Genomic DNA, 17139 nt, shown 5'->3' with positions numbered 1-17139 from the left:
GTCGTCTCCTCGGTGACGTTTCAGGCAGAATGTCGCCAGCAGCAGCTCTCAGTTGTAGAAATGGCAGCGCTGAGACAGGAGCATCGGTATGGGCTCTCCTGTGCTAAAATCAACAAAAACACCCCGAATCAAACTCTGTACCACGTCAAGCTCACTGACACCGCCATCCGGACCCTCGAAGCCTACCAGAACTTGAAGGTAAGACAATTTATCAGGTTCACCAACTTTGGAGTTTGTGTGTCTTTTTTCCTCTCTATATTTTCTTGTTTTTGAATCGCCTCCCAACTCCGGGACCTGCATGAAAATAAGACAGTTCCTTATTTTAGGGAGAAAACTGTGAAGTTTGCCCACTTATCCCGATTACAGACGGTTCAAATGCTGTCGACAAAAGCGTTTTGGTAGATAATTGTGTACTGCGTTACTTTCTTCTGGCTGTGTTACAGTAAAAGGCAGGCTGAGCATGATTTATTGTGATTATAACAAGCAAATCATTTCACTCTGGTGACTGAATTTTCCTGTAATCCGAGAAATTTGTTTTGTTTTGAACAGAAAATGAGAAGTTATCAAATCGTAATCTGCTTGAAAACCAAAAGGTATTAGATTTCTTTTATGACAAAGGTTTGTGGTTATCCCCTGGGCTTGTTTTCGCTGTTTTGTTTTCGTGTGTCAGTACACTAGATCTAAAAATATATGTACATTTAGATTATGGGAAAACGCAGGCGATTTCCTATAAACAAAATGTGGTTGGGGACTACTACCGTCCTCTGTTGGTATCATAAGTTCTGCTTTGCGTTTCCAAATGCGCACTACTTACTGTCCCTGCCGATCATTAAATGTTCTTTAAAAGGCTTTTTTCTCCCCCTGTCTATTCCGCTCTGATGAATAAATTAATGAACAAGCTATCAAGCAAATTATTCGACTGCTCCGAATCTGGAGACTGCTTTATTGTTTTTATGGTCCATTAGATTAGACCGGGATAATTTAGTCTGTCTAAATTGTCTTTCCCAGAGCAATGCTCGATAAGACAGTTAGTCCCAGTTATGACTGAAGTCATATTTGCTTAAATATATTTCTTGTTTGTTTGTTTCCTGTTTAACCATCAAAACAAGTCTATTTCCGGTCACGGACCATAAAAGACAACAGCCCAAAACTAACTCTGGATTTGGGACTCGGTGGATCAGCTGTGTAGTACGCATTGGGTCGGCGTGGCACGGTTTTGCAAGTTGTTGCTGTGCTCTTGTGTATTGTTTTTTGACCTTTACACGCTTGGACGCCTGCCCATCTCCGGAGCTCATTGGTCTGTGAAGCAGAGTAAACTCCAGAGCTCATAGACCTGACAGCTTCTCCCAGGCCACAGCAGGCAGGCAGGCAGGAGAGGTTACTGCAAAAGTTTTCCAAGTCAGAGACCACCCATAGTAAATACGGTTTTAGACTGCTGGTCTCCCACCGAGCTGTGAAAGATGTTGTCCCAAGGAGCTGCAACCTGAGAGTGTCTGTTACTAGTTATGATTTATTTATGCTTTTCATACATGTGTTTTTGTAAAGCACAAGCTAGAGAATGATTTTATTAAGGAAACTACAAAAGCTTATCAAATAAGGTCTGTAGCTGAAGATCTAATGCACTAAATCATTTTATAATGTTATAACAGTTTGTCACAACTGTTATAACATTATTGTAAAATCATAATTAACCAAAAACCAGCAGGTATTTAAGGAAACAAGGAAAACCACTGCTGCTTTCTGCTCAAAAATAAGAACAATTGCTTGTTGATGAATTAATCTGCAGCTCTTTGTAATAGGTGCCATTTTAGCAAACAACAGTGGTTTTACTAAAGGTCAATAACATTTTTACTAATACTTCAAGTTACAAATCAGTAACAACTTTATGTTTTCCCAAGTTGTAATAAATTCCTTTAGTTTTATTTAAATGTGACGAGCCGTCACTAAACACCCATTAGTCTTCGTTTTCCAATAAGCCGTCATGTTTGCAGTTGTTAATAAATGTGATTTAAATGCCACTGCGGTAGAACAATAAACATCAGTCAGAGGGCTTTTCCTCAACCTGGCAACCCCCTCAAAGAAATCTTGCTAATTGTTAATAAATAAACAGTCTGTTGACATTTGTAAAACCACTAGTTACGTGTTATAAAAGCACTTCAATTAACCAATTATTTCAATTCTGTCAAACAGCGACTCTTTTAGTGAGTAAATGATCAAATCTGGACCTTTAACAAGTTAGATTTAGCCTTACGGCTGTGTTATGTGCTTTAATATTTATTATTCCATTCAATATTAAAAGCTAATGGATTATGAAGAAAATTACAACAATACTCAATAGCGAAGACATTTCTCAAAGCTGTTAATAATAAATTACGAGCCCTGTCAATCACAGGCAAAGCTGTGTTTCGTGGATAACAGTCTCCAGCTATTTACTGGGAGTCGTGTCGACTCAAAAGCAGGCTTCATTTTTAAAGGGATTTTTCAAATATTTCTTTATCATTTAGCTGGGAGAGAAACAATATTGTGTTCAGGAGCTTAAGCCAGGTTTCACTGTGGTCTTGGAGACCAGTACAGTATTTCCAGCACAGTGCAGGCTTGTAAAAGTGCTTTTTTTTCAAAGACATATAATTGGTTTCAGAGCGTACTTTGTCTTTCCTCTGGGATCTGCTTTTTAGCCTTTTATTCATTTAGAGGGGAAATCAGCCGAAACGCACACCCGCGCACAAACGCGCTCGGCCAGCCGACTGACATGAGCACAGTTTTTTGAAGGATATGGAACGATTAACGCTCACATTACTCTCCTCTGATTAAAGCAAGAAGCATCTGAGCAGCTGGGAGTGATGGCAACATTTTAGTGTTTTAAGTTCCCTAATCCAAGCGGCAGTTATCTAGAAACAATGGCGGTATTTCTTTACTCATAATGCATGAGCTGTTGATTCAATCACTGACCAGTGTCTCCTTTTCTCTCTCTCTCCTCAGGCATCACTATCAAATCAGCCAGCGATTTGCTTCAAGGGGAGCCAAGGGGTAAGATGTTTTGCATACTCTCCCGCTGATGTCTGAGAACCTGAACGCTCTAATTACTTCTGATTTGTTGTGGAGCACGCTTATGACAGTTCCTCTGGAAGATGTCTTATATGATTCTTAAGAACACATCGTTGAAGAGGTGGTGATTTTCCAAATGTTTGGATGACTTTATTGTCATAGGTCGATGGGTTTTGCTGCCTTGAATTGTTTTATGAAGAAAATAACAGCAGTCAGTGCACCTAGTTTGAGGGAAAGGTGTCAGTCATTTTCCAAGTCACAATAAGTTGTGTCAACTGTTTCTTTCTCTAAACGTATATGTACAGAAATCAGATACATATCATGGCTTGGTGCTGAAAGTAAGAGGCCATTCCTGTGAAGCGACTGTATAGAAAGATGCCTGTGTCCGGCTAGATTAGCCCGGCCAGTATTACACCCTCCCGAGCTCTGCCTGCTAGGCCTCTACACATTTACCACACAATCAGCCCTGTCTAAAAGGAGCTGTTCTAATCCCCATAAGAGCCGATTGCATTGACGAAAGTGACTTTGCTCTGTACACAAATGTTAGCCCTGTGTGCTCACATGGGCCCTAAGACAGGGTGTGCTACACCCCGAGGCTGCTAGCCAGGTTACTGGGTCAGGCTTGTAACTGGGGAGGCTTTGTTTTTGGAGGGGGGAGGAGGAAGGGGAGTTGGCAAACCCCAGGGAGCCCCCCATGTCTCTACGCCTGTTGTCTCTGCGCAGACATGAAAGATCTGACGAGCAGGGGTGGTAAACAAGTGGAGGAATTTTTACCCAAGAAAATGTGCAAAATATGTTCAAAGTGCAAATGATGAATGTAAACATGTAAAGGAACATCTGTAAAGCCAGCAGCAGATTAACCAGCTTATTGCATCTTTCTGTGTAGCAATGTTAAGTGAGTGCAATTTAAGTGTGCTTTAATCACTGAATAGGATTTGGTGATTATATCTTGGCTGGCACATTACATATTCAAATTGCTTTGCGGAATTCAAGCATGGGCTCCCTCCCCCTCCGACAATAGTCCCAGAGCTGGACGATTGGGCATTAATGAGGTAGCGGCAGCCATTGGTGGTGGGGGAGGCCATATTAAGCCGTTAGTGGGGGGAGGATGCTGGTTAACATGGCAGTCTGGCACATAACAGACCAAGAGGACATCCAGTATCTGTGTCGGTTGGAGGGTTTCACCATCACAGATGTAGACGTTCCCCTTATCTTTCCACTTGCTAACTGTTAGCTGGATCACATCCTTTTCCCCAAAAGCAACATGAGGTCCAAGAGGTCATGCGTCTGCTGACAGCTGCCAACTGTAGAGCTTGATCACAAAAGCCACGACTGCCTTCTTTCTGATGTTTGTCCTTGCTGGCTCATGTCACGTTTCCTGTAAAAAGGGCACTTCCAGGGCCGCAGAAACCAGAAGAATTCTCCAAATCACCGTCCTGGCGTCAGTCCAGGGCTGCGTGGTATCAGGGGCCAGGGTTCCTATCAAGAAATAGCACGCTGAGGTTTTCGGCTGCTTTTCCCTCTGTCCCTGCGGCATTCTGCCCTACTATTGTAAATTGTCTGCCAAGCTTGTAATCATGCAATGAAAGACACAACAGGACTCTGAATCTGGTGTTCAAGGCAACTATGAAACACAAATTACTATAAAAAAACAGGAGAATCTAGCTAACCCCTGCTTTTACTTGTTTAATTTGGACAAACAGATTTAAAACTGCATGTTGTTGGAGGAAAGGAAAGTGAGTGAGTTTGATCAATGACAATACTTTGGGAGCAGTGAGTGGAAAACGGTAAAAAAAAAAAAAAAAAGGAAAAACAGCATATTTTGATGAATCAATAAGAACATTGTAGAAGAGAGTTTGAAAAGAAACATTCTGGATTCCTTAAAAGTCATCACTAGGATTAAGGAATATATTCGGAGCTGGTCTGGGTTCCCATGGTCTGGAATTTCACATCCCAGTGCTTATTTTCCTGTGCTACTGGCAATGCTGCCTGCTTGTTGGCATGACGTATATCCATTTAGTAAGAAAAGAACCTGGCCTTTGTTTTATTTAATACATGCTAAAGTCTACTGATAGGTAAAGGTTAGCTGCTTGTTAATTAAATGCGCGCATCTTCATGTTTTCATACATTTATAAGAAATCTCAGTTATTATCCTGCAAAGCTGTAGTGTAGAGTTGTTCGATGTTATACCGCAGCACTGAAAAAAGGCTTGATGAGTCTAATACGTCTGTTGTTGCCATTTCGTTTAAACGCGTGTGCGATGTGCCGTGTCAGCTGTGACGTCGGTTTTATTACCTTTGCAGTGCATAAACGGTCAACTGGAGTTGCCAGAGTAATTGTTTTTGTTTATGGCTCTGTTTTCATGTGCACAGCTGTCACGTACAGACAGTGGCGCTGGATGAGAGGGAATGCAGAGGCGCTCTTAAGATATCCTCACGACGACTGCGTGTGAAGGCAGAGCTAGCTTCCTCCCTCCCGCCTGTCCTCTTGATTATTGTGCCATTTCACCCCATGCCTTGGCTGAATCCTTGCAAGACCATCAGGGCCTCTATCTCACACATGGCTGCTCTGACTCTATTCCCCTGTCACCGCACCACTTTGCCTCGCCTCGCGTTCATACTGCAAATAAGCTCTTCCACTGTGGGAGAGTGTATGTGTGCATGCACACCACACATCCTTTTTTTTCTTTTCGCTCCCCCCTTTTTTTCTGGGACCTAATTAGAATAACAATAACAGGAATGTGGTTGAGAGCTGTCCTCTCCCAGTGGCAAAGCGGTGAGAGGGAGAGTTGTCCCACGTGTTTCTGAAAGGGCACACGCCGCTCTATTCATCCAGATGTGTTAAGCGAAGCAAAAGTCCCTCTGTTCTCTGCCCGTTTGAGGCCCACTGTGTTTGTGCAGATGCAGTTGGGATTTTTAGATCATACAGTATATTTTAGAACAAGCCCCATGAGATCCTAGGGTTAAAGAGGACTTTTTTTTAGTTAGCTTCTCTGTCATTACTGTATTCTTTGGCTTCTTTTGAAGAACACCGGTGTTTTAAGCTTACAAGAGTGATGAAAAGATGAATCAGTGGCTCAAGCTGGACAGGCAATAAGGTGGCAACGTGCAAGTGAGTCAAACAGAATTTTCAGGATTAGAAACACAAATAGTTTTGCATTCGTGTTGCGTCTTTATGCAGTTCATTTACGTTCCAAAGAGGCAAGTGCCTTGTTAGGAAACTCAGAAATAACGCATGACTCCACTGAAACAGATTTGCAGATTTAGATTTTATTTGTTGTTAAATTATGCTCCATATCCCCAAAGTGAACAAGTAAAGCCTTCAACCATAAATTATTAACAAAAATATCTGCAAGGCACCAGAAACTGAGACGTGGTTCCACAAAGAAATTCATCAGATTATGTGACTGTTTTCCGGGATGATTTGCGCTGTAGGTCATGCTGCATGCCACCAGAATCAAGGTTCTTAAAGTGGCTTAAGTCAGAAGTATGAACCTGTATGGTGATAATTCCAGTTCTTGCAAAATGACAGCCCTGCAGCTCATCTCTTTTGAAAGTTTTGGAGATATTTAATGTTTATTTGCTCGTTTTACCTCATTTTCAAGGCAGGGAATTGTTATAGGATTACCAGTCCAGTAATGGGAGTGTAAGCAGAGTGATTGCAGTGGATTGTTGGATTATAAGGGGAACACATTTGCAGAATAACACAATCTGCATGTGTGTAGTAGATTTTATTTATTTATTTGGGAAGTTTACATATTGTGTTGAGAGAAAACAGCAGCCTAGCTCTTCTACATTTGAAGGCTATTAAGTGTCGTCTCCATCCCTCTGTGTGTGAAGAGGAAGGCACCTAAAAGAAGGGGTGGGGGTGTCAGGGGTGCTGAGATAGGGAGCGTTTGTTGAGGATGACAGATTAGCTTCAGCTTCTTGGAAAAAGACTGATTCTGCTTGGCATAACAGGCAGTACCTTGGGGGTTGCTCGACAGTTGCCCATCCCCATATCCCCACAACAACTCCCGTCAGTCCCCACCCCCGCTTCTTTTGCTTTTCCTGTATCTACCAACCCCCCTCGATGAATAGATCCTCAAGCATCACCGCCACATCCATCCACCCTCACTGAAAGCTCAGTTCACACTGTAAGAGGTCTAAATGAATCTTTGAGGGTATGTAATTTTGATTTTAATAACTGTCACAGTGGATATGTTGCTCACACTGTAACAAATGATTGTTAATAACAAATTCCTCTCCTTTGTTTTATTATTACTGTCAATCTTAAGTTACATTCATATATTAAACTGTATTTAAAAAAAAAGAAAGAAACGTAACCAGTACACTAATTCCAGTCAGGATCCATCCCCCTCTTCTACTGAGATACACATTCCTAAAGGAAGACTATTTAGGGCCATCCTTCATGCACTGGCTCTACTGGGAATCAACGCCACCCCCATCCCTTCCACGCACACACCCAAACCCCCAATCCCTCCCTTTACCACCCAACAACACACACAGCCACACGTCCCTGCTGTTCATGAATAATCCAGGCGGCCCGACAGGCCCTTGCACTCAGCTTTGTGGGGGAAGAAGCTAGAACAAAAGATGGGCAGCTCACAGAGCAGCTATGGCTGAGTAGGCTCAGATGAGAAGACAATGGTTACTAGTGTCAGTACAGACAGGGGCAGGAGGCAGAGGCTTCAGAGTAAATCACATATCCAGGCGCCTGCTCAGTGCCACCATGCCAAATACCAGAGCTGGGAACCTTGGCCTCCTCGCATTCGTCTGCAGAGCAAAGAAAAGAAAGAAAGAGAGGAAAAACTATCCTCTCATCTTTTTCTGCAGATGTTTGGCTTGCGCGTAGCACAGAGGAGGTCATTAATGATCCCTTTCCCCCCCTCGCTCTTGTCACACAAAGACAGGGTTAAGAACTCTGTTTAACCTCATCAAAGATGAGCAGTTTAAACATGCTCGAGGAGTTACAGATGAAGTTTTACAAGGACATCACCATCGGTGCCCTTTGTCCTTGTTCAACTGCTGAGACCCCTGCCAAGGTTTTCTGTTCCAGTCCAGTTCACAACTTAAAACAGCTTGAAAGTATTTGACATCTCCGCACACAGGGCCTGGAGTAGCAGATGTGTCTGGGCTACAGCCACAGAGGCAGTTATTGTACTAGCCCGTGCGCTCGATGGGGGGGCCGCACTGACAAGGTGCTATGGCTCGCCTTTTTGTTGCTCGAACTGTAACTGTCCTCCAGCTAAACTTTTACTCTCGCCATAATAATGAGAAGCAGTGCTGCACACAGCTCTCACCGCTGTGTGCTTCTTAATATTAAGCTGCTCAAATATATTAAACTGACACGTGTTAATAGCACGCTCTGATCATAGTAATACCCGATTAAGCTTTTCTCTGATTAATTAATCGTCAGATTAAAGGACTCGACAATCATAATTGGAATACTGTAGCACATAAGCAATTTAATGAATTCTTTGCCACGTTCTGAACCGGACAAGTAACCCTGAATTAATAGTTATCTCCATAATTATGAACTTTTTACAGCAGGAATCAAGACAGAAGTCAGAAAATATTCAAATGGCATTCAACAGCGCATTTTTAATAATTCAATTGACATATTTTCCTAACACAACTAAACCCCCTAGAATAAAATGTTTAGAGATAGTTTGTCACTAGTACTGAACTAAAATGAAAAGTCATTAGCAGCAAGCACACGAAGAAGTAAATATTGTTTCAGTGACCTCTGGGTAATGGAGCTGCGTTTTTCTTTGATGTTAGCTACTCATTTATCTCTGAGTTAGTAGCTGCATATAAAAGCTGTGTGTGGATCTTCTATAATTAATTTCCAATTACACTCTTTTTTTTGATTGGATAGTTTGTTTTCTTTTTGTTTGTATTTTTGTTTGTTCAGCGTTGAGCGTTGAGCTCTGACTGATAATAGCCTCTCTGTTGACATTCCACCGAAACAGTCAAATATTTGACCTCTCTCCTTCCGTGTGACCCGTCAGGGTGTGAAGGTTCCTCTGCCTAAAAAAGACAAAAAGACAACACACACACACACACACACTGGCGGCCTCAGGGGATCAGGCCAAAGCTCCATATGTGTATGACTCAGCGTCTCTATGTAAATCTACACCTACTACGTGACTGACAGCAGCCTTGGGATAACAGACCTGTTGGTGCAAGTTCTATCCTTGAGTTACCACATCAAAAGTCCACTTGACTGTGATAATTAGTGTATTCTGCAGCATTTAAAATTATAAACAGATAAACCTGTATTTGCTGATACTTCAGCACTACTAGTTGCTGTTGGTATAAAGCAAAAAAGTAGCAATTTAACCAGGTAACAAGTCAGAGAAAAATGTTATTTAGTGCTCTAAGCTTTTACAAGATAACATACAAAAAACTTATTGTTCAAACAATCAATTTTGGTAAGAAAGTAGCAGCAGTGTTGTTCTAGTCATTTTTGAGCAGTTAAAGAAATAATATTAGGCATATGTTTGTGCACTTTCCTTCTGAGACTTGTTCAAACTCAGGAGGCACCAAAGACGCAGATACGTGATTAGCTGTAAAGGACAAGTGCCTGCAGATGTGTCTACAAAATAACAGACAGTGACTCCTAAATTCTTCAAGTAAATGACTCGCATTTTTAGGTTCAGTGCGACTTACCCTTACTGAGCGCTTCATCATGATCTGTCGCGGCCTCGCAAACCTTATTTTCCGAAATGTAAAAAAAAAGGGTTAAAATAAAAGGGTGGTTGAATTTCTGCACTAAAATTGTAGTTCTTGGTTTCTGTTTTTTATTCACAGAAGTTCAAGACAATTATTTAGTTGGACATATTCCACATTGAAAATATCCATGATATCACTCACTAGCTACAAAAAGCTGTTGGACTTAAAATGTTAAATGAAAAATTGTAATATTTTTCCAAATGCTCTGCTTGAATAAACAAATAAACAAATAAATTGATATTCAAGCTTGCATTAATCTTGCATACTCAGTGATATTCTTCAGATCTCCTACTTTCTCAAAGCAAAGAGGAAGTGTCATCAAGCCTCTACAAGTTAACTGATACCAGCTAACCTTTTCTCATGATTAACTGTTTCCTGTCTGATATAGGTTGATAGCTTTTCTTAGAATTATGAGACCGTGGGTCATGTGATAGTTCCACAATTACTGCTGATTAGCTATAGATACATTATCTCTCTTTTCTTTTCTGAGCTTTATTGCTAACGTAGGCAAGCTACTTGGTGTAGCTGTAGCTTCATATATATTCTAAGGTATGAGTGTCACCGGTCTTCTTAGTTGATAATTTAAGAAAGCAAGTAAGCACAGTATAAAACATCTGTGTCACTATGTGCTTGGTCATAGGGGATTATTGGGTTGCTGTTTCTGTCTCTAATGTTGTATGAGCTTTACCTTACAATACAAACCTTACAATTAGGTTGATGTTTGTTGTAAATTTGTGATATTTAAATAAACTGAGCTATGGTTATTGTTCAGGCTTTATAGTCGTCTGGCGCTTTAAAGTTTGTTATCCTGCGGCTACGTAGAAAGGCTCTCCTCGAGAAGTCAGGAAGTGGGAACTAATGGGTTAAAAGACATATGGTTATGAAGCTTGAAAAGGAAGCTGTGAATGAAATGGGGGGCGACCTCTAAACAGTCTGACCTAAGTGACATTGATTAGAATTAGAATGTGAAGTGTGCAAGGTGGCACCGATGGGGGTGACAGGCAGATCTAATGCATGGCTGGAGGGGCTCATAGTGACTGAAAAAGGGGACGTGGTGGCAGTATTGCAATGCTAAATGTGCAAGTGCAACCTCACTTTATCCCAAAGCCTTTGTTTAGCCGTACCCTGATTTTAAAAACAAATTTGCGACTTTTGTTGACTTATAATTTTGGTCGTGGCAGCCACTACTTTACTCTTTGGTCCCGAGGACGTGCCTCGCCTCTTATGCCTGCTCACTTTGATGCTTTTCTGGCTGATCATTTCTAATTACTGTTAAAAGGGGGGGAAGCAAAGCCGACATATGCAGGGCTCTGCTTTACCTCTTCATGTTAACGGTCAGACATAAATAGGTCAAAATTAATGGTCAGCTGTGAGTCTCAACTGTCCCCGGCCTTGTGTGTTGCTTTGCGTTTTGTGTTGACATGGGTGCGCATGAGGGAAAGCTGGGGGCAGATGGGGGGTGGGGTGAATGGCATGCCTTGGGTTTTTAGAAAAGGAGGAGGGGTGTGGAGGAGAAGAGCTGTTCATTGGCTCCCTGCTGCAAAAAAAGTGCTTATGGCTTTGCTGCATGACTGGGCATTTGTGACAGCTATAGTCCTGCCAGCCACATCTGCCAGGGGGACAGCGCTCTCAGCTCAGTCAGCTCATCATCAATCAATCATGAACGGTAACTAAAGAAGTCCATCTGACTGACATTTGTTTTTTCTTGAGACTTGTGCTTAAAGAAACTACTGCATGCTTTGGCCTGAGGAGTTTTACTGGATCTGCCATTGAAGAGGCAAAAAAAACAACAACATTTAGTCCTACTCATCAGTGAACACGTACTCGTGTTTGCAAAGCATGGGCAATAATCACGGGCTTCATCTGAATCTAGGACAGTCTATCAACAAAAGTGCCAAACTGCCCATTTTCAGGCTGAAACACAGCTGCAGGCAGTGTAGCAGAGAGCCACTACCCAGTGTGCTTTAAAGGACATATTACCTGTTGGTTAATGACTTTCTAAGTTGAACTATCCTTTCAGTGGAAGTGGGTTTTCAGGTCATTTTATGTAACAGGCTTCTAAAAGTAATAGACTTCAACCTGCTGGCTTGTTTTGTTGGAACAGAGCCGTGGACAGTCTGTGACAGAAGAGGTTATCGCCGGAGTGAAAAGGTTGTCCACTGTGCTTTTGTTATGTTGTGCCTTGCGAACAGGCTCTTCTTGTGACTACTTAAAGGTCATCATACGTGACCTGGGAGGCCTCTTGTTATGGGCCGCAAACAAAAGATTATTTAGGTGTCACTGAGATCAGGAAAATAAACCCCAAAGTTTGTAAGTTTGGCTGCTTTACTTTGGGTAGTGTTTTTGAGATAACACTGAATGAGTTGAGGCTATATCTGGGGGAGATAAAACATGGTCGTTGCATAACACGGCTCTTAAATTAGCAATGCTAGCACACGCAAACACACACACACACTCAAGCATGTCAGAGAACACTGTCGAACTGTTAATGATTACCAAGGACCGGCTTTTAAACGTTTGATCATAAGCATTTCTTTACTCTGTAAATCAATGTTTTTTAAAACTCATGGTTTTTGTTTCTTTTGTCTCGGATAGTACGTAAAGATCCCCGCACCGACCCCCGAGTCTCCAGATGGATTCAGAGTCTTCTCATTTTACCTATCCAGTGACAGCAAAGACAAGCCTCAGTCCAGCTTCGACTGCATTCATCAGTATGTCTCAGGGTAAGGAACACACACATAACTCTTTCCAGAGTCGACCACGAATGGAATTTGTAGTAAATTTGGTACCAGAGTGAGACCGCAGGACCAGGCCAAACAGTGGCCTCTCTCTTTGGTAATAGTACCACAACAGGCAGAGAATCACCGTCAGGCTCTATTCAACTACAAAAATACCCAGAGGCTGTCGTGCCACCATGACCTCAAAGGTGTGACCACACGTAACTGAAAACAGAGAAGTAGTGTTTATGCTTTGCCGGGTTAAAGGGTTTGTTAAAAGGTTACATTAGAGCAGCTTGTTAGAAATACAGTCATTAAGCCTTCATAATATTTGTTATAAAGAATTTAACTTGGTAACCGGACCAGATTTGGCACAGAGTCATGGAGGAACAATGACAGGATTTTTTTTCCTTTCAGTTGTTCATTTGATGTTTTGCTAAAATGAATGGATGGGATATAAGTGACAAATGAATGACACATGGAATTTAATCAAAGATATCAGCTCTATGTTTTTATGTCTTACCAAATGTCAGATGTAAACATTGGTGCGTGGATAGATCCATACAGTTTCAATAGAGAGAGCATAAGGGAACAAAGGGTTGGCAGTATGTTTGTTTGCAATAGTATTTGCGACTTTATTGTAGTCAAACAAGTTGGTGAGCCAGCGATGGGGTTATCTGTCTCTTTGTCCTTTTGTTATGTTATTTTGAATACTTGCTGGGAAGCTTTAATTGCACTCAAGGTGGCATAGCAAGTTTAATGTTATCTTTATTTGTCTGCCACGCTCCGCGAGGGTAAAGGAGAAGAAGGTGTACTTTATTGGTCCCCGTGGGGAAAATCCCTCTCTGCATTTAACCCATTCACTCAGTGAAGCAGTGGGCAGCCACTGGGCGCCCGGGGAGCAGTGTGTAGGGACGGTACCTTGCTCAGGGGTACCTCAGGGTAGCTGTTCAGGGGAATCGAACCCCCGACTTTCCGATCATGGGGCCACCACTCTACCTACTGAGCTATCCCTGCCCCAGGGATAGCAGGATGTGCACGGTGAAACAGACACAAGAGAAAGATATACATCACTAAATATACATATGTACAAAAGCAATGATTCACTGTCTCTTTATCTGACTAAGGAATGGTGTTTATATGTGATGCAGCGCGGGAAAACCCGGCCAAAGCACAGGCCGTGCACAAAAACAGCCGCACAATGACTGCTGTTTGTTGACTCAGCTTCACAGCGTGCACTCTCTCAAATATCTCCAAGAAACATATCTCCAAAAAATGTAGTTTATCGAACAGCTTGTGATGGATAAACCACAAATAAACAAACATCTCGTCTGTGTGTGCCTCCCTCATTGATGCCTCATTCATTGATGCTGGCAACTTTTCCGTCTTTAGCTAGTGGTGATATTACTCTGTGGATTGCAATTGATGATTTCTTGTAATCCTAGAGGAGTTGATCATTTACAAATGTGCTACAAGTAAGTGTTTAGGTATTTTTATCGTTACTAAAACACTGTAATTCAAATAACAGACATGTGTTCAAGTTAAAACTGTAGAAAGTAAACAAAGGTAGGTAATTGAAATCAGGTTTTTTGCACAGTAGTCTAGAATTTATCACATTTTAGGAAACATAAAAAAGTTTTAAAAAATGGAAAATATTGGTCTTATTTTGGTATTTTCCAGCACCTAATGGTGTCTGAAAAAAATGCTGGGTGACAGTTAGAATTCCTAATTCTCCCTCCCTCTTTACACAGGGAGGGCAGGGATCACCTGGAGGGCCAGGGGAGCATTCAGGACAAGATCACAGTCTGCGCCACAGACGACTCTTATCAGACGACCCGAGAGCGCATGTCTCAGGTGGAGAAGGACATCTGGAGCCGGTCAGCAATTGAGATCAAGCCAGGCCCAAGTACGTTTCTTACAATACGTGCGTCGATATTTTCTTGTGTCTTCCAACTTCATTTTACACAGCAGCCTTCAGGCATTTAGGAATCAAGGACAGATAACTGGAATTTTTTTATGTTCCCGAAAAGCCTTGAAACCACCACCTTTTAATATTTAATCCTTCTGATAATTACCATATGGTGCTATCACATAATAAAGTTATCACATAATTGATCAAAGTGCCGTGTTGCAGTTACTCATGTGAAAGCAGAACCTTTTTCTTCTTCTTGCTTTCATTCTGACATAATTGCTCAGGCACTTTGCCAGTTTCCCTGCCAGCATCATTAATGTGATTGAGTTTGCACAAAGTATGCGCTAACAGGTCTCATGCTGGTGAAGTTGTCTAAAATGTAATTACACAAATTGAAACGTTAGTCATTTTATAAATTTCCTAAAAACACCTAAATAGATATTTACACACACAACCTGTAGTGATCTGTGCCTGACTCCTGACTGAGGCCTGGTGGCATTCAAGCCCAGCGTTAGCTTAGGTTATGATTTGAGGCTTTTACGTGTGTGTCAAAAACCACTGGAGACATCCTGGTGCAGTTACAGAATATCCAGTTTCAGTTAAACATGTCTTTTCATGTACCGTCTCCTGGACACTCCTGCAGAGAGGGAAAGAAATGGATCGCAGTATGCACTGCATGCAGTTGAGACTGCACAATTATTTTGCGGTAACTTGCTGTCTTTTTATGGTACAGTAATGTTACACTGTACAGGGAAAAAAAAGAGTCTATACATCAACTCCTAAATGCAGGCTACAATAGAAAAATGTACATAATTTGGACTGTATTGTATGATTTAATCTTTGGTTATGTTCAGTAGTACACACATTTTGGTGCTTGGAAGCTTAAAAAAGTCTTAAAAGAAAAATAAATTGAGCCATTTCCTGCATACAATTCCATCTCAGGCTGTTTGGTAATTGTGCGGAAATACACCCGCACTACTGCAAAGCGTGTAAACTCTAGTAGGTCACAATGGAAAGTCAGCAAAGCTTCCTTGAGAATCTTAAAACTTCCCCGAAGCGCTGCTTTAATTTATTGCTGTGAAACAATGGCTCTAGTCGCTGCTTGCTGGAAAGTTGCACTACAGGTTGTTTCAGAGCAGGGTGGATATTTGCCTAAAATTGACACGACATGGGTAAATTGTTGGAACAAGCTTGTGCAAGAAGCATGAAATACTGTATACTGCCAAAACTGCAAATTACTGTTAGAGTGTAAATATTAGCAGTTTTCACATTATCACTGTGCTGTAAAGCATCATCTGTACATACAGCACAGTCTGCCACACTGTCCCCGTGAAAGCACTGTTAGTGTTTGACCTACAGCAACCTCAAAGCATGTGTTACAGCTATAATGAGATTACAGTCTGTAGATATCCATAAGCACTGCCTGCCTCGGTCCAACTGAGAAAGGTTCTCTCTGTTAGTTGCTTTAGTTTAAACGCTCTCCTGTTTACACGGCAGCTAAGCGTGCTATCTAACCCACTCACTGTTTTCCACTCTAAAGAACACTGCCTCTGCATATGTGCAGAGAGCGCAGTGTTTAAATTATTTACACGTTAAAACTTTTTTTCCCGATTAGGATGAGAGCGTTGCAAGTCGTGCATGTGCTTCGTTTGCGTTACACTTAAGGGGACTGGCGACACTTACTCCCTCGCAGGTTGGTCTTTCAAAACCAGGTTGTATTTGAATATCTGGCCTGAGGACTGGATTAGCCCCAACATGTTGGCTGCGCTATTACAGGATACTGTGAATCCTGTTATCAGATCAGTTATAATCTGTAAGTTTTGTACAGGGTAGCGACTGTATTGCCTTTCATCAGCCTGAGATTATTACACCGATAACCTTTTAATTTCCTATCTCTAATCAAAGTAAGCTGCTTTGTTTTGACTTTAGGCAAGTGTGTGAAGGTCCAGCGGAAACAAGGTCTGGTGTCAAGCTCAGATAGCAACAACAAGCACTCCCCCAACAACAAGAGGAGCCTGGTTCCCAGCCCTGTGGCACACCGGCCTTTGAGGGATCGCATCATTCATCTGTTGGCCTTAAAGCCCTACAGGAAACCCGAGCTGCTGCTGTGGCTGGATAGGGAGCGGGCAACTCCAAAGGACAAGGCTGACCTGACCTCAGTACTGGAAGAGGTGAGATATCTGGTAAAATGCTATGTAAACACCTTGCCCACTAATGAGAAATTTCCTCAAATGCAACAAGTAAAAAAAAAATTCAGGTGAATACAAACCAGGCTGCTTTTTTTCCTATCAGGTTAAAGACTGACCATGCAAACATAAATAAAACAACTAAGCTGTAGTGCCTCTTCACCTCACTGTACAATACCTTGTGCAATACTTTTTGTAAATAGTCAACAGTGCAATAGACTCAATACTTGAAATGTGCAATTCACTTGTATTTTTATTTTTTATTCCTATTTATTCTATTTATCCCCTTTGTATATTTTATTCATATTTGTCTCTGTATTTATATATGTGTGTGTGTGTGTGTGTGTGTGTGTGTGTGTGTGTGTGTGTGTGTGTGTGTGTGTGTGTGTGTGTGTGTATATATATACACTCAACAAAAATATAAACGCAACACCTTTGTTACTGCTCCCATTCCCCATGGGATGGACGTAGAGACCTAAAATTCATTCCAGATACACAATATAACCATCCCTCCCAAACAGTGGTCACAAATCAGTCCAAAT

The 17139-nt window shown here is 41.7% G+C and overlaps 1 protein-coding gene across 1 annotated transcript in view; it reads left to right on the top strand.

Moving 5' to 3' along the window:
- Positions 1 to 41: 41 nt before the first annotated feature.
- LOC146664852 (RNA polymerase II elongation factor ELL) overlaps positions 42 to 17139 on the top strand; it is a 26264-nt gene continuing 9166 nt past the window's right edge. Inside the window, exons 1-5 of the mRNA XM_085412170.1 lie at positions 42 to 198; positions 2980 to 3027; positions 12378 to 12505; positions 14251 to 14405; positions 16341 to 16582. Of these exons, the coding sequence (XP_085268296.1) occupies positions 61 to 198; positions 2980 to 3027; positions 12378 to 12505; positions 14251 to 14405; positions 16341 to 16582 (711 nt within the window). The 5' untranslated portion in view covers positions 42 to 60. The remainder of the gene's footprint in view (positions 199 to 2979; positions 3028 to 12377; positions 12506 to 14250; positions 14406 to 16340; positions 16583 to 17139) is intronic.

This window comes from Rhamphochromis longiceps, linkage group LG7, assembly GCF_057381845.1.
Source record: "Rhamphochromis longiceps isolate RC_006_pf linkage group LG7, R_longiceps_female_GT1.1, whole genome shotgun sequence".
NCBI classification, from domain to species: Eukaryota; Metazoa; Chordata; class Actinopteri; order Cichliformes; family Cichlidae; genus Rhamphochromis; species Rhamphochromis longiceps.
Note: the sequence above shows the minus strand (reverse complement) of the source record. Positions and strands in the feature narration are given on the sequence as shown.